This window comes from Hydra vulgaris, chromosome 07 (genome assembly GCF_038396675.1).
Source record: "Hydra vulgaris chromosome 07, alternate assembly HydraT2T_AEP".
NCBI lineage: Eukaryota > Metazoa > Cnidaria > Hydrozoa > Anthoathecata > Hydridae > Hydra > Hydra vulgaris.
In genome coordinates, this window is record NC_088926.1 from 31630001 (window position 1) to 31655451 (window position 25451).

General features: G+C 26.9%; 1 protein-coding gene across 2 annotated transcripts in view; it reads left to right on the plus strand.

Moving 5' to 3' along the window:
* The window catches only part of LOC101237339 (receptor-type tyrosine-protein phosphatase delta), a 544974-nt gene that overhangs the window by 358712 nt on the left and 160811 nt on the right, over nt 1–25451 (plus strand). For both annotated transcript variants that reach the window (XM_065801637.1, XM_065801638.1), the window contains exons 5-14: nt 3459–3583; nt 6793–6931; nt 14339–14598; nt 14675–14810; nt 15060–15206; nt 15343–15509; nt 21700–21844; nt 22061–22429; nt 22617–22895; nt 23111–23346. In XM_065801637.1, coding sequence (XP_065657709.1) covers nt 3459–3583; nt 6793–6931; nt 14339–14598; nt 14675–14810; nt 15060–15206; nt 15343–15509; nt 21700–21844; nt 22061–22429; nt 22617–22895; nt 23111–23346 — 2003 coding nt within the window. The remainder of the gene's footprint in view (nt 1–3458; nt 3584–6792; nt 6932–14338; nt 14599–14674; nt 14811–15059; nt 15207–15342; nt 15510–21699; nt 21845–22060; nt 22430–22616; nt 22896–23110; nt 23347–25451) is intronic.

Consider the following 25451-nt stretch of genomic DNA (forward strand, 5'->3'; position numbering starts at 1 on the left):
GTGTGTGACCATTAGCATGTTTTTATGCCAAAGTTTTTAAATAATAGTGGGCCTAGCCTGTTTGGGTTAGAGTTACCGTTATCAAGCACGACTCATTTCCAAACACAATTACTGTCTCCGTGGAAGAAGATATTTGTCTCTGAAATATGCCTGGACTAGCCAATTATATAAACATTTCAATAATATGAATCGTTTAAAAAATAAATTATTATTTTAGATTTTAGTGAACGCAAAATCGCATTTTTTAACTAAAAACAGAAAAAAGGAATTCATAAAGATTTTTTGAATATAATTTTGTTTTCTTAATGTTTTTTATAAATGGTTGATTGTATTCTATGACCAATGCAATTAAAAAATAGTTACTTAATAGATTTTTATTGGGTCAAATAAAAAAAAGTTACTTTAGAGAAAATAGACAAAATACTTATGAGAAATGTTAGAGATTTTGTATGATATTTTTTAAGTTAGCTGAATTTAACAGTAAATATAATCTGAAATTGACTTAATTATTATTGGTAAATTAGAAATTAACTAATTTTAATCATTTTCTAATTTAGTTAGAATATGTTTTTATAAATATGTCTAGCATAAGCGCTAAGGGAGCATCAGAGAGGTAGTCAAACAACTTTAGACTACTATGCTCAAAAGAGTCCAGGGAATTGCTGCATATGGATTAAGAACAAAAAACTTTGCCACTTTTAAAAATGATTCTGGAAGTTTAGTACATTTTTGGCTACTATCACCATCTAGTTGACACACGGTCTGCTCCACCACCAAAAGCTGTTATGCATATAAAGTAAAAGATTTGGCGGAGCTCTGGAATATAAAATTTAGCTTGCCGTCAGTATCCAGAGCTTGCATCACAAAGAAGTTGAATGAACTTGTGGATGCTTATAAAATATGTTTGCAGAGAAAATCTACCTATAGTAAATCTATCTATGGATTTTCTTATGACCTTTGATATCCCCAAACGTATAAAAATTAAGACAGAAGAACAGATGTAAACAAAAGTATAAAACAGATGTAAACAAAAGTATAAAAATGAAGACAGAAGAACAGATGATCATCAAATGATTAATAGAAAGCTATGTATCAACTACTGAAAAAGTTGTTGAGCATCCTGTTTACAGGCTGTTATAGGAAAAATCATGGGTCTTAATTATATAAATAAATTATTTATCGGTTCAAGCTCTCAAAATGATGATGACTCTGACAGTTTTTAGCCATTGTTGGAACCACCAAAACTCAAATCAAAAGTGAGCAATTATATTTCTCAAAATAAAAATAAATAGTTCTGTGCACTTGATAGCAAAGGCAATGCCAAATGCTATCATGTGCACAGAAACTGGTATCTCTACCTACAAAGGATCTAGGGCAAGTAGCTCATTTTATTTCCATGAAGATATTTCCACTCCATATTAATCTACTTTTTTTTTGAGCTAGTTAAAGATTGCAAGTCACAATTCTGGTAAAACTTACATCTTTGTCTTTGCAACCATCTTTTGTTTTAAGTTTTGATGGGAAAGCTGTGGTGTCATATGATTATTTTGCTAAGAAAGTGGAAATATGGTCATATTTTGGTACCTCGAAAGTTTCTAAAAAAGAAACATTTTTAGAGCATGATGTTGCTTATAAAATATTTTTACTATTTGTGACACCGGTTCTGTAAATACAGGTTAGTAAAATTTAGAATACTTGTTTTTAAATGTATATGTTTTAAATGGAAATAAGCAATTACATTTTATTTTAGACTTCATGATGATTCTGGTAGAATACTAAGGATTTTAAGGTCTCAGCTATTTAACAGACCTATTCCTTATTATAGGTGCAATGCTGACATTTTATACCTTGTTTTTTAAAAAAAAGGTAATTTTCATAGCACTACAAATTGCCTGCTTTAACTGATTTAAAGTTTTATAAAAAACTAAAAGAAAAGTATCCACATCTAAAATAATCATGCAATATTCTGCATGTCTCCTCCTACTACTGTACATAGCTGAAGAGATGAATATATGCTATTGGCTTGGTTTATTTCTTATAAATTTTTCAACTTTTATTTGATACTGATATGCCAATATTATTTTAAACAATAAATTATTATTTTTATTTCCATGTTATTTGGATACCAATACTTAACCCAAACTTGAGTTATATAACACTATTTGGATACCAATATTTTACCTAAACTTAAGCTACCAACCAAGCTGCCATGCTCTTACTCAGCATAGTCTTATTAGGATACATTTGAATCCCTGAAGAAAGACTGTCATTGATTGAAATAGTAATGTTTATCAGCTCTTTGCGGTCACACACATGGTTTAAAATGGGGGCTGAAGGTGGGAACCCAATTTGCAAACCTAAAAAAAACCACATCGAATTGCATTCAAGCCCAAGAAGCTTTGACCAAACATATGCTTAAAGTCAAAGTCTCATTAAAAAATATACATTAAACAAATGAGCTATAAGAAAACTCCTAACTACGGACATCCGATTAAAATGGCTTAACTCCGATGATGCTCTTGAAAGACTTTTTTTAACTGCAATGTTTATTAAAATATCCAACCCAAAACAATATACTGTGTTATATAGTCTATATTTTTAGTTAAATTAATCTTAAAAGGAAGTATAGGAATTTTGTTTTATCTCCAAAACACATTTTTTTTGTTTGGCCTTATGAAGTTTTTAGTTATTTAATTATTTTTTATTAAGTTGTGTTTAGAATAAATTCATGATTTAGAAAAAGTTTAACATATTTTTGTAAAAAAATGTTATTACAGCATCACCCTGATGCACTTACAGCCTGTTATATTGTTTTGCATGGTTTTTTGCATCTTTGTTTGAACTCATCCTTATTTAAATAATGTTTTCTTTATAATAGATGCTCTATTGTTTTGATTATGAGCCATAATATCTATTATAGATATTATGATTAGTATGTATATATGGGTATCTTAAAGTGTTATTACTATTTTTTGTTTTGAATTATTTAAAATTGGTTTAAAGTTGTTATTTTCTTCAATTAAGTAGGTTTGATAAGGACCTTTTGTTTATTTTTTGGTTATATATATTTACATTACCTTTATATTTCACACAAGATCCTTCGAATCTTATACTTAGCACATATTTCATACATTATACTTCACACATTATTCTTTATACATTATACTTCATACATTATACTTCACACATTATACTTTATACATTATGTATACTTCACACATTATATTTCTTACATTATACTTCACACATTATACTTTATACATTATACTTCACACATTATACTTTATACATTATACTTCACACATTATACTTTATACATTATACTTCATACCTCATTCTTCATACATTATACTTCACACATCATACATTATACATTATAATTCACAATTTAACTTTTTTAACTCTCTTCTTTTAGCTCTATATTTCATTCCATGAATTATTTGAATTTTTATTTACAGGTCTTTTATTTCGAACCAATAACGAAGCTGTTGATAAGATATATATAAGGTATGGCATATATAATATAAATGAAATGGAGGATCTTCATCTTGATAAAGAAGGGAGAACTGATACATCTAAAAGAGTAATAAATTAATTATAGTAGTTTTCAATGTAAAAATATATTTAATGATTATATTTTCTTTGTATATGTTTAATGCAATCATATTTTTATTTTGCATGGTAAAAATAAAAAATTCATATAAAAGTAATCAAATATTTTTTTATTAAACTCGGTTGTTTATCTGACATTTGCTTAGTCTTAAACTCATTATTTATTATCAAATTTTAAACTAATATCTAATATTATTAGATTAATATCTTTTTTTTAATGCATTTTAAAATCCTTAATATTCTTTCTTTAAATAAAAATTCAATTCAAACATATCTGCATTTGAATACAAGTTAGTGATTGATTTATTAAATATATAGTATAATATAAGATAATATATGAAAAAATCTACATTATAATTCAGCTATTATGAGATCAAAACAGAAAAAGTTGGTTAACACATGATTAGCTCTTTCAGTTTTTTTTAATACTTGAAACTCTTGCTTTTAACCTAGTGGTGTAACCTCAGGTTTTGGTCTGGTTGCCCTTAAAGTAATTAAAATATTGCTCTAAAATATAAAAAATATATAAAATTTTCAACAACTATTAATTTTGAATACTAGTCTAACACAAGCGAAGCTATAACTGTAAAATTTCTATCTTTGCAAATGTGATAAGTATTATGGAACAAAATTTATGCATCAAATCTGACAACCATTACAGAACGGAGGGAGTAATATTTACTTTAATAGAAAGTATTGAACACAGAATTATAATATAGTAAGTCATTTTGATTGCTTTTGTTGTAAAGATGTAACGTTAGACAAAAAGACAACTTTTTGTATGTATTTGTTTTGTATGTATCTTTTTGTTGTTTAAAAAGAATGTATTTTAAATTGCATTAGTTTAACAAAAAATTGGCAGAAGCATAAAGGTTCATGTAGTTTTTTGCATTGAAAAGTTCAGATATCTTAAAAATAGATATTGATACAGATATTATTTTTAAATGTTTGTAAAAATTTTATGAAATAGAATGAGACCTTGAAGAAATAATGGAAATCGTTTGTTTTAAACAGCTTTAAAGGAAAAGAGACATATATGAATCTGAAAGAACTATCCTTAACCAGTTCAATTTTTAATAAAAAAAAAAGGAATAATAATATGTTTCAATAGTGGAATCTTCAGAATTTTTCTGTAACTAGCAGTTCCAAGAGGTTTTCACTAGCTCTCACTAGAACATATCTGTGTATCTAGCAGTTTCAAGTTTTCAGTCGCTTCAAGTTCATACCAAAAAATAGCAATAAGTTCTCTATGTAAATATTATAAATATTATATTATAAATAAATTGTCTATGTAATGTGTTATATCCATATAATGAGTGTTCTCTTTAAAATGGAACTTCACAAAATACAATGGCTTATGTGCAAATGTTAAAATAATAAAATATGACATAATGTTTATGTAAACTAGAGAATATGTAATTACAAAAAAAAAAGTAATAATCAAAAATCACTTTTCTTTAGTTATAAAAATGTGCCTAAAATAAGTAGATGTAAAACAACGTGTGTACAAGTTTTTGCACAAAATTGTAAAAGTTTTTTTCTACAAAGCTGTAAAATTTACAAAATCCAAACATTACGCAAGGAAAACTGTTTACTTATAATCAGTTCCAAAAAAACAATAACAACTAAAACAACTAAATATTGTATAACTAAAAGATATAAAAGTAAAATGAGTGCAGAAAATAAAAAGGCTTTGAAAAAAATGGCACAAAAAAGACAAAAAGTAAAGTCAACCTGCTTACTGCTCATTTTGACATAAATCCCAAAGCATGCCTTAGAATTTTTTGTTCAACCATTTAAATTTCTGATCGTGCACACTCATGAATTGTTTAAAACAAAGACAAAATTTAAATACCGTTGCAGGAAATCGATAGCAAAATGAACTGATCAGCAAAGAGCTGCCTCATTTACGAACGAATATAAATAGTTTTTTAACAAAACATTAATTTTCAATGAGGAATCTTATTTTACTTTTTCAAACTCCCCAGTTAATGGGTATTACTCCAGTGACCCCAAAAATGCTTTTCCAGACCTCATGTGCAAAATAAAAATATTGGTATGGCTTGCAATTAGTCCCAAAGGTATAACTAGACCAGTAATCAAGTAATCTGGTATTCTGGTTAACAAAAGTATGCACAAAAAAGATTGCATTGAAAATATTTTGATTCTGTTGAACAATATACTGATTATGATTACGTATTTTGGTCTGACTTTGCTTTGGCTCATTATGCAAAAAATGTCATTGCTTTGCTGAACAGTGAAAGTATCAATTATATTTTATAGAAAGATAATCCTGCCAACTGTCCTGAGATAAGGCCAGTTGATGACTTCTGGGGTTATTTGAAAGGTTTATTCTACAAGGAGAAGTGAGAAGGTAAAAATGTTAAAAAATGAATTGGAAGAATCAGGTATTATTAAAAAAGAATCACTCCAGAGGTAGTACAACAGTTTGTGAGTTTGACTAAAAGAAAATTTAATGCAGTATGTCTTAAAGAATTACCAGAAAAGAATTAATTAACAATGTTAAATGTGCATTAGTCCAGTAAAATAATATTAAATTTTTAAAAAAAACTTAGTTATACTTTTTTTAAATTTTTTATCGTAGTTCCATTTTGAGGAAGTACCTGTTAATTATGCTCTCATAATATGTTATATTCATATAACAACATGTTGCGTGCATAGCATGTTATATCTACATTTACGTCATTAGATTTTTGTATAATGTATTATATGCATAATTATGTTGTCCACATAACATCTTATGTTATAGATTTGTTATTAACTCTATTGAAGATTTTTCTAAATTTTTTTATAATAATTGAGATAAAATTTAGTAATCTTTGAATACTTTGCAATGGAAAATACTTTTTTTGAACTGATTTCTCATAAAGAGAAATTTAAATTTTCATCTTTTGCATGGCTTTTTTCGTGGGTTAGGTTTTATTAGGTTTTTAAATTTTGAAAAACTCCTGAGACCATCTAATTGCATCATTGTGTTTGTGTTTCTTTTTTTTTCTTTCTTTAAATATGTTGCTATAGTTGCTGGTCAAATGAATTGTTGTGACTTGTTTATTTAAAAAACAAAATAAGCCAAGAAGCCTTTTTTAAGTCTTTTTTTTATCATTGAGAAACTGATTTTTAAGACAAAAAGAATAGATTTTTATTCTTTTTTGTATTTAGACATTTGACTATCCAAAAAATGATACTGCACGATATTGGTTCTTGGAAAATTCTTTTACAGTCAAGTTATTAGAATTTCGTCCATTGAATGATAAAAAGCCATTTTGTGTTCAGGTTGAAGTTTATGGTTGCTCAGAAAGTAAGTTTTTTGTGATTTTTCCACATTAAAAAATTTCTTTTGAATATATAGTATCATAGTTCATTAAAATTTAAAGTGCATGTAATTAAAATTTAAATTATAGAGTTTTTTTGTTCCTAGCCTCTAATCATTGCATTTTTTTGCAATGATTAGAGGCTAGGAACAAAAAAACAATCAAAGTATTTTTATTTGACATAAGTATAAACATAAAAATGTTTGGAGTTTGTTCCATATCTGGAAGTTAGCTCAAGCACCAAAAACTGCTGGATCCGTCACTGTTTTTATATATATATATATATATATATATATATATATATATATATATATATATATATATATATATATATATATATATATATATATATACATATATATATATATATATATATATATATATATATATATATATATGTATATATATAAATATATTTATATACATATATATATATATATATATATATATATATATATATATATATATATATATATATATATATATATATTAAATGTCTTATATAGTAAGCTCCAAGGATTTATATTTGACTGGGACCGAGTTCGATAAAATATTGCCAGTCGGGGCCAGGTTTGTGACCAAGGCTGCATAAAGACTTATAAATCTTTAAATATATTTTTTTATTTAAAGTTCATGTTATATGTTGTATACATATGCATGTATAAACATCATTATGATCAACATTATCATTATAATCATCATTACCATCGTTATCATCTTCATCATCATCATCCTCATCATCCTCATCATCATCCTCATCACCATCATTATAATCATCATCATTGTCATCATCATCATCATTATCATCATCATCATCATCATCATCATCATCATCATCATCATCATCATCATCATCATCATCATCATCATTTTTTTCATCATCATGATTATCATCAGCATCATCCTCATCATCAACATCATTATCATCATCACCATCATCGTCATCATCATCATTATCATCATCATTATTAGGCTTTAGCCTTCCTCTTTTAAGCTGAATATCTAATCATTGTTAATGCTTTAATGAGCTGTCATTTCTATTACGATAAACCAAAACTCATTCTTGCTTGGCTTCCTGTTCAACAAGTCGCACCGTTTTACTTTATCTGTCCCTTCATCCTATTAAAACTTTTACTAACCCAGTTTTATTTCTTCCACATCAAAAAACCCTTATAACTCTTACCCAATTTTATGTTTTCTATTTTTATACAACATACAATTTTTTAAGTCTTCAGTTAACCATTTCCTAGCTTTTTAACCTATCCTCTATTTTAAAGTAATTCATAACTTAATAGTGGTTGCTTGCAACCTTGTTGGAAATAAATTAAAGTGTAAAAAGTATACAAATATATGGCAGTATTTAATAAACAGTAAATGTATGTATAAAATTACAATATATAATGAATTATCAATTTTTATCTTGCCTTGGCCATCAACCCCTGCCAAATCTTATAATTTTGCTTAAGCAGGGTTTGCAAAAAGTCTCATTTTTTGCCAGGGCTGGGTCCAGGACCGGTGCCGGGGCCTAGTCACTTCGTAGTCTAATGATAAAATTTTTTATTTTTTGTCTAAATACTAATTTATAAAAATATTTGCTACAAAAAACTTTACAATGCATGGACCGCTCATCTCCGGAGTAAACCAAAATCAAAATCGCATTATCTTTTGGAATTCAATAAAAAATAATCTTGATTTTCAAAATAAATGGCGAATTAAGGTTCAAATTAAGCTTCAAGTAACAAAGAAGAATCCCAAGGAAACTATATCAAGCTTTTTCAAATCCATCAATCATCTTTCAAATCAAAACATCTTTCAAAGACTATTTAGCGTTTTAACTTCAGTAGTTCCAGTTTCTTAAGCAAACAGTGCCACTATTCAAATATAGAAGCATGTCATTACTGTTCCTGTAAAAATCATTAAAGCAGGAAAAGACTTTCATAACAATCATCTTTCAGAAAAGACCTTCATAAAATTTTAAATATGTTGAGAAAACAGCTGAAGTGTTTTCCAATGTAATTGTTATTTCCAATGTATTGATAACTTTTAAACCTACTCAGAATTTATTGACACACTCAGCTCAGAAATCGATACGGAATCAGTAATTGAAAAAAGTCAAGAATGGATTGCTGTTCATGTAAGATCTAGTTAATATATGTTGCATATTTCAAAATGTTCTGACATCGAATGCTTTATTGAGCCACGAGGAAAATTATTTCATATTTTTAATGACAATTTTTTTTTACCTTTCATTCCTTTTAGTTAATGCTCTCTTATTGAGTCACAGTTTTCAGTTGAGAAGACTTATTGCTATACATCTCTTTTCCAATCTTTACATCTTCCCCAAAAATATGTTCTGTTTGACCAACATTGTCCTAGTATTAAAAAATCCTTTAAAGTAAAGTGTGCAAAAGTGCAACATTTATTTTGCATCATTAACTTTGCTCAACAATCATAAAACAGTTCATCTGAGGAAAATGTTCAAATACCAAAAGCCAAAGTAAAGAAATTTTGCAAGGAGAAAAATCAAACTTTATTGATTTTTTTATGGAGGCGCAAGGTTGTGAACAAGAACTGTCAATTCCAATTTTTTCTATTGCAGAATATTTTAATCCTGTTTGGGAAAATATTAAGTAGCAAAAACATTTGTTTTTTTATAAATAAAAAAAAAAAAATTTAAGTGATTTGATAAAAGGGGAGGGGGAGGAGGTCTAAAAAGTTTTTTTTTTCAAGAGATAATTTGTAAATAACCCTTAAGATATTATTAAAATTATTTAAAAACTAAATAAACAAACAACCAAATATAGTTATAGATTTAAAATTTTTTTTAATGAAAGTACTTGTATATCTAGTTTTAATTGTGTTGAAAAACATTGGCAACAAAATGTGATACTTTAAACAAGTTATATTAAAAATAATATAACAATAAAACAACAATAGTAAAACAAAACAATATTAACTAAAAGTAAAATTTTAACTAAAAAACTATTTAAGAAAAAGTGAAAGAATAATAGAAAATCTTTCATTCTTGATAAAATACTTTTTCAAATACTTTATATATGTTATGTATTCTTTATATACGTTAAATACTTAATTATAATCAAATATGTTATAAAAATGTTTTTTTTATATAACATATAGGAACAGGGGCTGTATTCACAAATTCTGAAATAAGCTAATTGTTGGTTAAAAAAGAATATGTCATTATTTGTCTTGATATATATTTTATTGTCACTCCTTGTGTTTAGTAAACAGGAGGGTCAAGTATAGCTAATAGAAGATAGTTAACTATGGAAACCATTCTCCTACAATTAAAACAGCTAATTTTTTTTTTTAATTTTTAAAAGTATTTTAAAACAGTTTCTAAAGGAAAAAAGCTTGTTGAGTTTTTTTTCCTCAACATCTCAAATCAAGACAAATTCACTCAAATCATTTATCTCTTTGTTCTTTATCATTCTTCTTCTTATCATAACTACACTTTTTTTCAAATCACTCTAGCCTTCATATCTAGCTTCACTCTAGCCTGCTGGAAAATGGCATCTTTGTTTTCAATCTTTAAAAACTCAGGAGAATACTCTGACTTTCATCTTGATTCTTTGTCTTACACTATATAATCAGTTTGGACTTTGGCCCTATCTGCATACAGCTGACTTCCTAACTGTTATAACAAAAAGGTTTTATCATGTATTAGATGGAGATAGTGAGGCAAGGGTTATTACTCTAGACATATCAAAGGGTTCCAATAAAGCTTGGCTTGCTGGTCTTCATAAAGTCAATTAATATGGTGTATTTAGGAATGTTTTTTATATTATTCAATCATTTTTTTTCTAGTTGCAGTATTAATGTTTTCCTCAAAGACTAGTACTCTTCTTCATTTTTACTAACTTCTGGGGTACCACAAAGTCCTTTACTTGGTCCTGTGTTGTTTCTCATTTATATTATTGATCTTCCTGACAATCTAACATCTTAAGTGATGACACCATTTGCTGCTGATTGTTTGCATGGGTGAAACAAGCCTGGATTAACAATTTGTTTTCTCTTTTTATCACTGATTTCTAGATTTTTAATACGGAACAAAGTATGAATCTATGAATTATACTTGAAAAAATTTGTTTTGTGAAGCGAGTGTAACGATTGTTACGAAACCATTTCCCTAAGGACAATAATTTCTAATACTCATTTAGAACAATCATTAAAGATTGCAACACAAGCAGTTCCCTTTAGAGAACTTTATATGAATTTAAATGAATTTAAATGAATCCCTTTATATAAAAAACTCTATAATGCTTACAACTGTGATATGCAACTCTATAATGATTGCAATTATGATATGCAACTCTATAATAATTGCAATAGTTTGAATGAGTTTAAATGAATCTTTTTATTTGAAAAATTCTATAATGATTGCAAAACTTTTTTCTTAAGAGATTCATTCCGCACGAGGAATTCTCGTACAAATGGAATAAAAGCCGTTGCGCTGAGTTTAACAGATTTAGAACAACGATACGAAAAACTATGCATAGTTTTAACATAAAATAGTTACTTGTAATAGTTTAATATAATATAGAAATAAATGATAAACATAACATAATACTAATTCTCTTTCCTATAATTAAGAATACAAAACATAACAGTGAGGTTGAGTTGTTGATATTATTGGCTTAACTAATTGAAATTGTGATTATTTCAATATTTCGCTTGAAAGTAGATATTATTGTTATTAAGAATATTTATAATATATGTATATATAATGCACACCTTAATCAATAGAGATGTCATCTGTGTGGGAGTTTGCAACAAAACGAAAAAATCCTGTGACTAAGGATAGGGAAGGAGTTTATGATTGTTGCAATTATGTTATTAAGTGCTCTGGAGGATCTACCACAAGCTTAAAGGCTCACTTAAAATTAAAGTATGGAATTGATTGGTCATTTAATGAAAAAATTCCTCCTGTACAAGTTGCAGCAGAAAAGAAGCCTAAAACAATGCCTGATTTTGTAAGAGCTTAAATGAAATAGTTACTGACACGGCCACAGACGTAATATCCATTATAGGTATCTCTAGAAATTTGCATTGTAGTGAGGAAAGTAAAAATGGGGATTAGTTTGCATCTTTGGTTTGTGCTGAAGCAATGGTTGAATATCAAATCACTTGAAAAGTTTTTCAATTGAATTTGAAAAAGATTTGGTAGAATCAACAAAATGATGCAGCAAACTGCAGCAGCAAGAAAAATATGAAAATTTTCAAGATTATGGACCAGTATTGCATTAATCATGGCATTCACTTGTCAGTAACTGACACTTTTTATCAGAAAAAGATCCAATTAGTTCAATTGAGTTAAATTTGGACACTTATGATGAAGATCAGGTTGACAATTTCAAAAATAATGACATGGAGATTGTGCAAGTAGATTATTCAGAAGTCGATTTTCATTCTATTTTGAAAAATAAACGAGATGTTGTCAAATATATTAGAAATTCAACGATTAGAAATCAAATATTTCAGTAAAAAGTAACGATTTCAGCTCAAGCATTTTGAGCTGAAATCGAATTGCACCTTGACATTCAACATCATTGGAATTCTCCACAATGATTGATCCACTGTAAAACAAAACGTTGCCTATTTGAGGCATTAACTGAATTTAATATGCTTGATCTGATCAATTAGGTTGATTTTAAGGCTTTTTTGTTGTTGCAAACTGCCATGGAGCTAATCAAAATTGCTGTTGAGACTCTGAGTCTTGAAAGTTCAACGCTTTTGATTGCTGATACTGTTATTGGCTTTATGCTGGAAAAACTTTTGAATTTAAATAACAACGTTGGGAAGAAGTTATATGAAAATCTGAAGAAGCGAACAAGTGAAAGATGGAATAATGATGTGACAAACTTATCAAGATTACTGAGAGATCCTACAACTTTTCCATCAAGAGACACTTTGCTCTTTGCTGAAAAATTGGCAAAAAGAATTTTTGGTTTTTAAGGGGATGAAGAAACTTCTGATTCTATTGATTTTGAATGTCATCAGACTAGTCCAGCTCTAATATCTCTTCAAGAAGAATTGGATTTATTGCTGAGGAAGAAAAAGGGTACTGCCATTTTAACATTCAACGATGAGTTCAAATGGCTAAAACAGGAATTTTTGCTATTTTGGCACAAAGCAAAAGGAACAGAAAATTTGCAAAAGTTATATGAGGCTCTCCTTTCAATTAAACTGACGTTCGTAGATGTTAAACAAACTTTTTCAATTTCAGCAAACTTTTGCGCAAAGATTCAATCATGCCTTTTAAACAAATCTCTGGATTCGCTCATGTTCCTTAAATTTTACTCTAATAAAAAATAATGCTAGAAATCGGACTATTCATGGAAAACAGCTGTTAACAGAAAAAGGTTGTTTTCTGAAACTACCTGTTTTTGAGGTACCCTAGCCTGAACTCTTTAACCGAAGATATTTTTATTAAAAAATGTGCATTACATTAACAACGTTTCCCCTTAATTTTAGAATCTTCACTAGTATAGCATTCATTATGAGAAAACATAAATAAAAAGATCTATTTTTTCAGGAACGTTTTGTGTTTTCTCCAATTTGTAAATAATTCAGTATGATAGTAAATGTACAAATTACATTTTATAAAAAATTGATATCATTTAAAAAAGAAGTTTTTTTTAATATGGATGCACCCTTTATTAATAATATAACAATGACATTGGCAATTGCAATCATCAAGTTAATCAAGTTTATTAAATTGGTATCAGAAATAAAAAAGATTTAATTCCTTATTATGGATCCACTCTAATTAATTAATATTATTATAACAACGACATTAACAATTGCAACCAATCAAGTTAATCAAATTTTAGATACAACCAATTATGTTCATCAAGTTAAAAATAATTTGATGCAAATTTTAATTTTTGCCATTTTCATCAATTAAAATAGTCTACAATACAATCTGGATTGAAATTAAGTTGGTTGGAATTAGATTATTATGTTTGGGTTAGTTTGCCTAAACATATTCTCTTTTCATGAGCAAAAAATTTACCTTAATAAATAAAATAACTGTTTGTCTTTTTTGTAAATGTTTGTTTTTTATTATTATAGTTAAATTTGCTTTCTGTTTTTTAAATATACTGATATGGTTTGTTGCTAAAAGAGCAATTCCTCCTCTCCTTGTTGCTAAAAGGGTGATTTCTCATTTCTCCTAACAATCTGAATAATCTTCATTAAACTTAAAAAATCAAAAGTATATAGTTTATTTTGTTTAATCAATTTAAATAGATTTATTATATTTTAATTAATAATCATATACAAATAGTTATATATTATAAATACTTATATTAAATAAACTGTAGTAAGTAATAATTGTATAAAAATAATTAAATTTTATCTTAAATTTAAAGTTTGTAGCTCAAAACTCAATCCAGCATCTGTTTACCATATCCTCCAATGGAACACGTCTTTAAGTAACAATACTAAATTATTAAATCTTGAGAATGTCATTTTAACTTGCATTGAAATTAATCAGAGTCTTTATTTTGATTTTGGTAAAATTTTGACATTAAGTGGCTTTATGATGCTCAGCGAAAACGTATCTTTAAATATCAGAATCCGATATGGAGATATTATTGAAAACATGACCCTAAAACATGAAGCTTCTCAGGTAAAATAGTGTGTTGAAATTTTTACTTAAAATAATAGCGAGTTTAGTGTGAAGAGCATTCATAATGTTTCTTTAGACATTTTCAACAAATTCTATTCCACATACTTATGCAACATTTTGGTTCAATGAGCAAATATTGACAAGGTATATTGAAATAAGACCTGTTACTGAAATCACTTGCATGTATGTTGTGTTTCTTGGATGTAATTCAGGTATGTTTTTCAGGGTGGTTTTTATATAATTATAATCAGGGTGGTTTTTTTACAATATAATTAATAAAGTTCTTTTAAATTAAAAAATAAAAATGTTTAAATTTATAAGATTAGTAGGAGAATTGCCATATTTGATGTTGAATGAAAATTTCTTGTTTATCTATTTTGCTCATGTTGATAAAAATGTCAAATCATGCAATATATTGTTGTATATTCATGAAAAGTATGAATTGCCACAATTACTTTTAGCAAATATGAAAAAACTGGGCATAGAAAATGAATCACCTGATATAACTCTAACAGAGTCGTCATCCTATGGAAATGGTCCCGGTAATAAAGCAGTGAAAGGGAGGCTAAATGCTATGCGTTCAGACTGGACATTTAATCCTGATACAGGTTTCAAATATGTAATTATAGTTATATATATATATATATATATATATATATATATATATATATATATATATATATATATAGATATAGATATATATATATATATATATATACAATGTTTTTTAATTTATATTTTTAGATAAAAATCCATGGTATCAAATTTGTTTTCTAGTAATTCTAACTGTTTCTGCAATCGCAGTTCAAGGTCAGGGGTATTGGTATTCAGCTTACATCACTGAATACTCTATAGAATATGGCTATAGTGCAAACACTGTTTCATATATCTACTCTTTTAATGGTTTACCTGTGAGTGAAAAAAATGTTTTCTCAAAGAATTACTAATTTGTAATTAGATATACAAAATAAATATACAAAATAAATATATTGCATTTAGGTTATTTTGTTCTTTTATTTTTAAAACTTTTATTTAATTTTTTTTTATCTGATTTTTGCAGTTTTTGAAAATTTTTTTTATTATTATTATAAGTTTATTTAAAATTGAATGTGGTAGTGGCAGAGTGCTTTCTATTTAAGCAAAAAGTAAAAAGTTTAATCACAACCATGTCTCTGTTACAGGTTTTTCACTTCTCTTTGAAAACCTTTAAAATCTTTGAAAAAGCTAGATCCTCGATAAAACTGTCGCCTTATCTTAGGCAGATCTTCTAATGATGCCCTTTCTCTTTTAGACAAGGTGCAAAAACGCATTGTAAACATAGTTGGACCTGCTCTTGCAGCCAACCTCCAACCATTGTCACATATCTTAATTATCTTAATTGCTTTCTCTTTTCTACAAATGCTATATTGGGCACTGCTCTAAAGAGCTAGTGTCTCTTGTACCATCTACTAAAATTCATTCTCCTGGTACTTGTCATACAATTAAGTCTCATCCTTTTTCTGTGACTGTTTCGAAATGCTCCAAAAACTCTTATTCCTCTAGTTTTTTCCCTCAAACATCGGTTCATTGGATTTCGCTTCCTTTTTCTCGCTTTCCTGATTCATATAATTTGCAATCTTTTAAGTTGTCTGTCAATCGTTATCTTGCCCTACAATCTTCACCTTTTTTCTTCCAGTAACTTCCAACTTTAATTAGTGGTTGCTTGCAGCCTTGTTGGAAGCGAAGATTAAAAAAGTTAAAATAAGTTCAAGAAGAAAGTTTTAAATAACTTTTAAAAATTGTCTTTTTGTTGATTTTTTTTAAAGCTTTTAAAGCTTTATTTTTAATTTATTTTCAATTTATTTTCAAAACAAGAAATCTTAATTTTGTTTAAATATATCAAGCAATTTTTTTTAAATTTTACAAATTATACCAAATGAAATCTGAGTTGAAAATTATTTCTTTAAGTTTTTTTTTTCTCTTTAGATAATTTTTTTAAAATGCATGTCTTATACAAATTGGTATTGGATAACTATTTCTATGATGATTTATAATCCTAATAATATTTCACTCAAAATACTTTAAGATGTTTAAATTTATAAGTAGTTTCTTAGAAATTTAGTTAAGCAATAATAAATATATTTCTATGCTTCAGAATCACTTGTCCCCCCAGAAAAAAAGTTTGTTGAAAGTTGTTTTTGTTAGCATCCATAGGACACTTAATGCACTTACAAATCGTGCAAAGCACATTAAGTGATTGCCTATTGAAGACTGAAGTGATTGCTTATTGTTTTATTGGCTTAGAAGCAAACCACCTATTATCAGAATCACAAAAGACCATCTCATCGAAAGCAAAGTCATGTTTCATATATGTTTCAAAAGGATACTATTCATTAAAGTAGAATTGGTTTGGTGTGTAGATTTAAAGTATTCATTTCTTTATGTCAAGTGAGAATTTGAGCAATTTGCTTACATTTTACCAGAATATCATCAGACATTTTTGTTGGGGTTAGAAAAAATCAGGCCTTTTTTTGTAACAATTGTTCAAGCAATTTTGAAATGGTGAGAGTAATGTTGTTTGTTTAAGATATTACCCATTAGAATTCGCTGTAAAAACTGCTTTCCTAGATATTCTAAATATATTTAAATCCTACATAACTGGTTTAAAAGATAAAAAGCTGCTTTAAAGGTTTATTAATTGAATAATGTAAACAAACAATTTCAGCAATGAAGAAAGAAGGATGTTAGAACCATGAATAAAGTACACATTTTGATTTTGGTATTTGTAGTCTGCGTTGGGGTCAAATACATTTGATCAAATACAAGTACAATAATTCTTAATTTCCTAATACAAAATCATATGTAAATATATTGTCACCATCACCATTTTTCAAATACAAATACAATTACAAATTTTAGTACTTTGGGTTACGAAAAAATACAGAGGTTTTTTCGCGGCAAAACTGAAATAATGGTATACTGAATTGAAAAATAAAACAAGTCTAAACATGTAAAATAAAAGTCAGTTAAACACTAAAATAATTTTTAATTTATTTTAGTGTTTAAAATGAAAAAAAAAAAACAAACTATTTGTTTTTTCTATAAAAAACACTGCTTAACCTAATTTATGAAATTGCAAATATTTATTTCAATCAAACACAATACAAATAGAAGTACTTAAGATTTTTTTTTACAATTCAAATACACAACAAATACAATACAATACAAATACAATACAAATACTCAAATTTTGCCTGTTTTCACCAAATACAAATATGTATTTGATCCCAACCCATGCTTTTGATTCCAAACTAGCGCTTAAGTTCAATTCACAACAAGGAGACTATTCTTTTTTTAAATTAAACATTTGAAAAGTTTACCCACTCTCAATCGTATAGCTTTGAAATGGGAACTTTAAGAAGGAGAAATAACGTGATGACCTTAAAGCCAGAGTGTTTCAAGACAAGCAATAGAGGTTTGATCAAAGTGTTAGTGGTTGAATACTCGAAGTCTTTACAGAGTGTAAACAATCTGGACGTGGTAGACCAGGGCAAAACAAAGATGGGATAGACCAGAGTAAGATTGTTGATGTTGCAACCCATAAGTTCAAGCGAAAGTAGTTTTCTTGTCTCAATTTTCACTCATTTCATTTAGCATGTCTTTTGTCTTCATTCTTTGCTAACCAAGTGAAATGTATTTGCCTTACAGCAAGCTGAAATATTAGTCTGTAATGCCATATTTTCAATGGTGACGAAACTGACCTTTCTAAAGTACTTCTTAGAAGTGACTTAGCTAATGCACTTTGATTCTATAAACCAAACATTTAAAAATTTAATCAATTCTCAATAATTAAATTTGTTTCAATACATATCCAAGCATACTATTAGGGGGATGACCATGACCCTAATCTAACCCAATATACTATTAGAAGCTGTTAGGATGTAATTAAAAATAAAAAAGGGAACTTAGAGAAAGAAAAAAGGATTTTAATAATAAACAAACACCTGCTCAGCGCATACAAAAGCTAACAAACTAGTAAATGTTTAAAATTATCATAAAAAATGTTTAAAATTATCATAAAAAATACATGCCTATATAAAAAAATTTAATTATAACATTTTTTTTTAATTTACACAAAATGTGTTTACTTCAAACAATCATTATTATTTTTATTTTATTTAAAGCCTTTGCATAAAATAAAACTTTAGAAAAGATAATATGATATAATATAATATAATAACCACAACCAATATAATATAATATAATAATGTAATATAACAACTTTTTTTTATTACATTTAAGTTGTTTAAAAATCAAAACAGCCGTGGTTGAGTTGTAAATAAAAATAAATATAAGCGTGGTCAGTTACAGAGTGCGATCGCTCGCCATTCAGGGTTATCAGAACATCAGTGCTTTTTTGGGTGATTCAGCTAAAAATGAATGTCCAGGTTGTAAAGTTGTGGTGGTTGAACACAAAGTAGTATTTTTGTCCTTTGACAAAGGTAAAGATTATTTGGTCTGCTTTTTATCGAAGTGTGATTTCTATAAAAAAATTTCTATTAAAAAAAAGATTTTGATGGAGATGAAGTTAGAAATAGCAAAAGATTTATTGGAAAACCGAAAACTTGCAAAAAATGAAGTACTTTCATGATCAACAATGATGAGCAGAAATAACGGGGACCAAATCTAATATATTATTAAATTATTCTTTTTTAAATTTTGGAAAACCAAAGGTGACATTAAATTAAAATGCTAATTATTTTTGACAATGTAGCTAAGAAGGTTTTGAAAAGTGGTTGTGGTTAAACAGATTATGGTAGATTATATTTGCAAATAAAAAACCCAAAGGAAATAAAATAACTTGTTAATTATTGATTAAAATTAGCATAAAAATTTTATTTTATTTTCCAAAAACTAAATTTATATTTTATGACTTAAGATTAAAACATCTGGTTTTATTCTTGTCCCTTCCACAAAAGTTTAATTAATGACACAAAAAACAAAACACTTTTATTAAATGCTGTTTTTATGATATGTTTTTGTGATAAAAGAAAAAGGTTCTCGTTTGTTCATTAATAAACCCACTAGGTTTTAGTCGAATTTAAAAAAGTATTTTAAATTATTTAGTCTCATATGTTTATGCATTTTAGACAACAATAATTGTTTAATTGGCCTTATTGTCAGCAAACATGTTATGTAACATTTCTTGTGGTTGTTACTTGTGGTTGTGGGCCTTTTTAATTAAAATATGAAACCTTTATCTTAATGGTTGTGTTAAACAGTTTTCATATAAATTTATTTTTAAAACAATTGCACAAGTTTTACTTGCAATTAATTGCATATAATTAATTCTTCAACTGATATTTGTTTTTGCGGCCAAAGGAGCATTTTGATGTTAATGGATACATAAAGCTGCGAAATCTCAATTTTATATTTTTAATTATTTTTTTAATCCTCAGTACTCCAAATCATAAACTGTAATACTATCAAGGACACAACAGGGTGACATGACATGGAAGGGTGTAATTTTCATGTCAAAATGCTCTACCACTATACCACTTCTGTGTATATGTTAGGTAAGGGCATATATACTTTCTTAACAATCTATTTATTGTGAAATCTGTTTGTGTTTTTTAATTATCATATAAAAATTTCTTCAAGTTTTTGTTTTTTTGTTTTTATTGTTCTCTATCTTTTTAAGACTGGTGCTGCTTTTAAGAAAATTGAGTAGAATATTAACTTTTTTTTTTTATAATATCATTCACCTCCTTAAGGCTGAGAGGGCCACTGCAGTCAAGGAATTTGCCTTATTGTGGTTGCAACCCTCTCTCAATTGCTTGAGGAGGAAACTTTATCCAACTGCTAACACCGTAGTTTTTGATAACCTTTTATTATACGTCTGAGTCAAGAACTTTACTTTGAACTTTATATCCTGAAAACTCAAATTATTTCTAAATTATCTCTAATGCTTAAGTTTTTTTTTTTTGTTTCTTTTTATATTTTATTTCCATTACATTAAAAGTTTTTCTGGAAGACATTTTTGTTTTTTAAAATTTGTGTATCATTTAAAAAAGATCTTTTATATTTTAACTATATTATTGTTGACTGGGATTTTTGCAATTTTTCTTTCAAACTTCCTTGGATTGATGTTTCACTTTGATTCTCTACTTATTGTTTATTATAATAAGTTTATTATATTGAGGCATAAAATACACAAAACGCTTAAAAACCTTTATTCATACTCATCTGTTTCAAATCATTTTGATAACCTTATATCATATCACTGGGTAATATACTTGGAACTTTATATATAACTCAAATTATTTTAATTCTCTCTAAATTTTTATTTGTTTTTGTTCATATTTTATTTCCATTCATAAATTTTTGTTTTTCAAAAACTTATTTTACTTTTCTTAGTTTTTTTATCATTTAAAAAATCTTTTATATTTTAACTCTAACTAGGATGTTTACAATTTTTTTTTAACTTCCTTGGGTTGGTGTTTCCATTTTTTGTCTCTACTGATTGCTGTTGTTTATTATTATAGGGTAGACTTAAAAAGTCATTGAAAAATTCATTTTTATTTGTTTCAAATCAATTCTCCTCTTCTTTAAATTTTCCTTACCACTAACACTTGCAAATCTAATTATTTATTTCCCTTCCATCGTTTCCTAATCACTTAACAAACATCTTTGTTTTATAACCACCTACCTACCATCTTTTTTTTTTATAGCTTTTGTGATGATTACTCATTAAATAATAAATTTTAATAACTTTTGATAATAAGTATGGATATTGGTTTTACTTTTTTTTACAATAACCTTTGAATTAAACGCAGAAAAAAAAACAATTCATTGAATTTTGTTATTGCTACTTTTAAGCTGGTAGTTTGCTAGAAAAAAAAAAACTTGTTTTTTTTTTAGTTTTTACTTTGATCAAATTTTTACTTTGATCAATTTTTTTGATCAAATTTTTTTGATCAAATTTTTGATCAATTTTTTTTGATCAATTTTTTTTGATCAATTTTTTTGATCAATTTTTTTGATCAAATTTTTGATCAATTTTTTTTGATCAAATTTTTACTTTGATCAAATGTTAAAATTTTGATTTTTTTTTTATATTAGTATCATTTTAATGGAACAAAAAATCGATATGCAACAAGTGTAAACCACTTTCCTGTTGAAATTTCAGCACAATGTTTAAGAATAGTAAATATAAAATATTATAACTCTGCGACTGGAAGATTTGAAGTTCTTGGTGATAAAACATGTGAGTTAAATTAATTTCATTGCAAAACCAAGTGTGAATTTCAAAATAAAAGTTAGGATTTATGAAAAATTGATTGTTTTTATTTTTTATAAAAAAATTAATTGGTTATCTTTCATTTTTAATAAAAAGTTGATTGATTGTTTTTAATTTGATTTCGTATTAATGTATTTTTATATTCATATATTTTTTTAATTTTTCTTCATGTTTATTGTTTAGCTTATCCACCAAACATAACTATACCTAAACATATATTTAACATCAAAAATTCCACTGCTATTATTAAATGTGTTGTGATTGGTCAACCGGGTCTCCTCATTCAATGGAGAAAACAGAATGAAATAATTGTTGACAATAAAGTAAACTACACTATAGTAACTAGTAATAGTTCCTCAGATGTTAATGGAACCTACACATCAAAATTAGAGATAAAACCTTTAGTTCATTTAAATGTTGATAATGATGACACTTATTGTCATGGTGACATAAAAAATGTATCTTGTTTTTTTAACTACTCTATTAGTACAGGCTACGCGTTATCTAATTTATTTGTAACAAACACAACATTGATATACTATGGTTTTGATGGTAAGATTTTCAAATTAAATAAATTTTAAAATTAAATAAATTTTTTAATTATGATTTTATAACTTCGAAAGTTTAAATATATAGATAAAATATTTATATTCTTATGTAGTTAATAATTATTATAATTATTTATAATATTTATAACTGTAAAACTATATGCAACTTGTTATATTTGATTATTTCACAGCGGAAATTGATTTACCAAGTCTTACAATCATTGCAACTAATATCTCAATAAATATTACACGGACAACTGAAAGAATTCGAGATTTCCAAGTTTTTTACAATTTCTTGCTAATAGAACATGATGGTTATAACAACATAACACAGGACATCAAAACTAGGATTGATAACATTGTAGTGTATGATGCAAAACCATATACTTGTTACACATTTCAATTAACTGCATTCAATCGATTAGGAGTATATCAAAAAGTCATCAAGTCCTTTTTATCAGATGAAGGCTGTAAAAAAAAATCCTAATTTTTGTTACTTTTTTTTTAGAACTTTTTATTTTCTTATCATGTTTTTTTCTGAACATAATAATTTTGATTTGTTTTTTTTTTTTTTACTAAATATTTTAGAGTAAAGTGTTCTTTTGTTATGTTAAAATAAAAGTAAAATGTTTCAGTTTGTTGAAAGATTTTTATTTTTAGTTTTTAGCAAAATTTATATTTTTAGATCCATCTGCAATTCAAAACTTTACTGCTTTGGCTACATCTAAAGAGAATATTTCATTATATTGGAATCATCCCAAATATCAGTATGGTATCATTACTAATTATACCGTTGAATATGCAAAGTTTAATTTTCCAATCACAATATCATATTATCCTGTTTTTAAAGACCACCTTAAAAACCAAAATTTTACTGTTGCATTTGGACAACTAAAAAATTATCAAAAATACAAATTCAGAGTGAGTGTAGTATAAAAAAATTTTAATTTGAATGATTAAAATATATATATTTTTTTAATTATTTAAATAAGACAAAAATGTAGTAATACTTTGAAAAAAAAGTTCAAATGAATTTGGCGTTCACTACAAATTTTTTTTTTATCTTGGTTTAACCTTTTTAAAAAGTAACAGGTGTTGAACACGTAGTTCAGAGAAAAAGACAAGGTTTGAGTAATAGCTTAACATAATCTAAGCAACAATGGTTGCTGAGATTATGAATCCGTTTTAATTTGCCCACTCTAAACTACTATCACTTTCTGGGATACAATTAAAATTCTTTATATCTTTATCACACAAACACAATTTATTATGTAAACAAGTACAACTTGAGTTAACGGTTTTCTTTTCTGTGAGAAGATTAATGATGATTAATTGATTTTATAATCTTATCTCTCTCTCTATTTATACATATATATATATATATATATTCTTGCATGGTCGTTTTTAATTTTACCATTGCTAGGTCAGTTTTAGGTTTTTTTTTTAAAAAAAAAATAATTTTGAAGACCAGATAAGGTTTTCATTATTTGATAGACTGTCTGCCCTAACCAAACCCTCAGTCGATGTAGCAGTACTTCCTTGTAGCAGCAGGCTATAAGTTAGTCAATATAGCAGCACTCCCTTGCAGCAGAAGACTATAAGATAGTCGATGTAGCAGCACTTCCTTGTAGCAGCAGGCTATAAGATAGTTGATGTATCAACACACACCGCATGTTTTACAGTAAAAAAAAACAAAAAAACAATAACATTCAGAATGTTTTTATTTTTAAAAAATAAAATAAAAACATATAAGTTATTTTTAAAAACATTCAGAATGTTTTTAAAAATATTTTAGTCTTTTAATTTGTGTTTTTTTGGTTTTTTAAAAGAACATTAAATTTAGTTTCCTCAATTAAACTAATGCGTTTTATTGTAATCTAACCTTAATTTTGTCAGTTTAAAAACCATAGACTAGCTATTTTTTACCACAAGCTGTATATTTAACGCCTTGACTATACTTTACTATAAATTTTTTTTCTGGGACACCCTAATATATATATTAGGGTGTCCCAGAAAAATAATTATTTTGAATTTAATATTGTGCACTATGTCAATCCTCCTTATTTGGTCCCAGTAGACCACCATAAAAATATCTGGGCTTAAAGTCACTGTTTAGCTAAAGAAAGTATTTTAGAAAAAACTTGCATATAAATATTAATGAGTTTTTTTCCATTTAATGATTGAAACTACGGTAGTATTCAATATTTTTTATAAAATAATCAAATTAACTTAAAGTTAATCATCCAATTAATTAATTCTGACTGCTATACTTACTGCAACTTTGAAAAAATTTTATAATTATTTTATTCTTTATTGTAATTGCATTGTTTTAAAATGTTTTTTAAAATGAAATACTATGAAATACATAAAAAAATTAGATGGTTCAAGAATTATTAAACTTTTATTTGAAAAAATATATTTCAAAAACAAAAATATAGCCACAAAGTGCTTTTTTTATCTAAATATTCTTCGAATCTTGTTTAGTGACATGTTTAGACACTTTGCACCTGTTGTCCTTTACACCTGTTGTCCACCATCATTGTGTCTTGGAGCCTGTCTTCGGAATGTGTTTTTCCAATGAAATCCTTTCAGCCCTGTCATTAATAACTGCTAATTGATGTACACTGGGCACAAATGCCTTGAATGATTTATTGTTGAGATTTTTTTCCAAATTTGACATTTCTTCTTTAATCTATGAGAGAATGTCATCATTGGTTATACCAAGATGGAAAAAAAACAGATAAGACTCTTGAGAAACAAAGTCTGATAGCTTTGAGAGGAAACAGACCTGTGTAAAAGGTTTTGGTTGTTCTTTGTCAAAGCTCATCTCAGGAACATCATATTTTAAGAATTCCACAAGAATATTCGTCCTCTATTTCTTCTCTAAGTGCTGCTCAGCTAAAGCAAAGATAACACACTGTGGTGTAAAATACCAAGTGTCTTATCCAAGACACTTGGTATTTTACACCACAGAATAATTAAATACCAAGAGCAAAGCTCTTAATCTTAGAAAATTCTAAGATTAA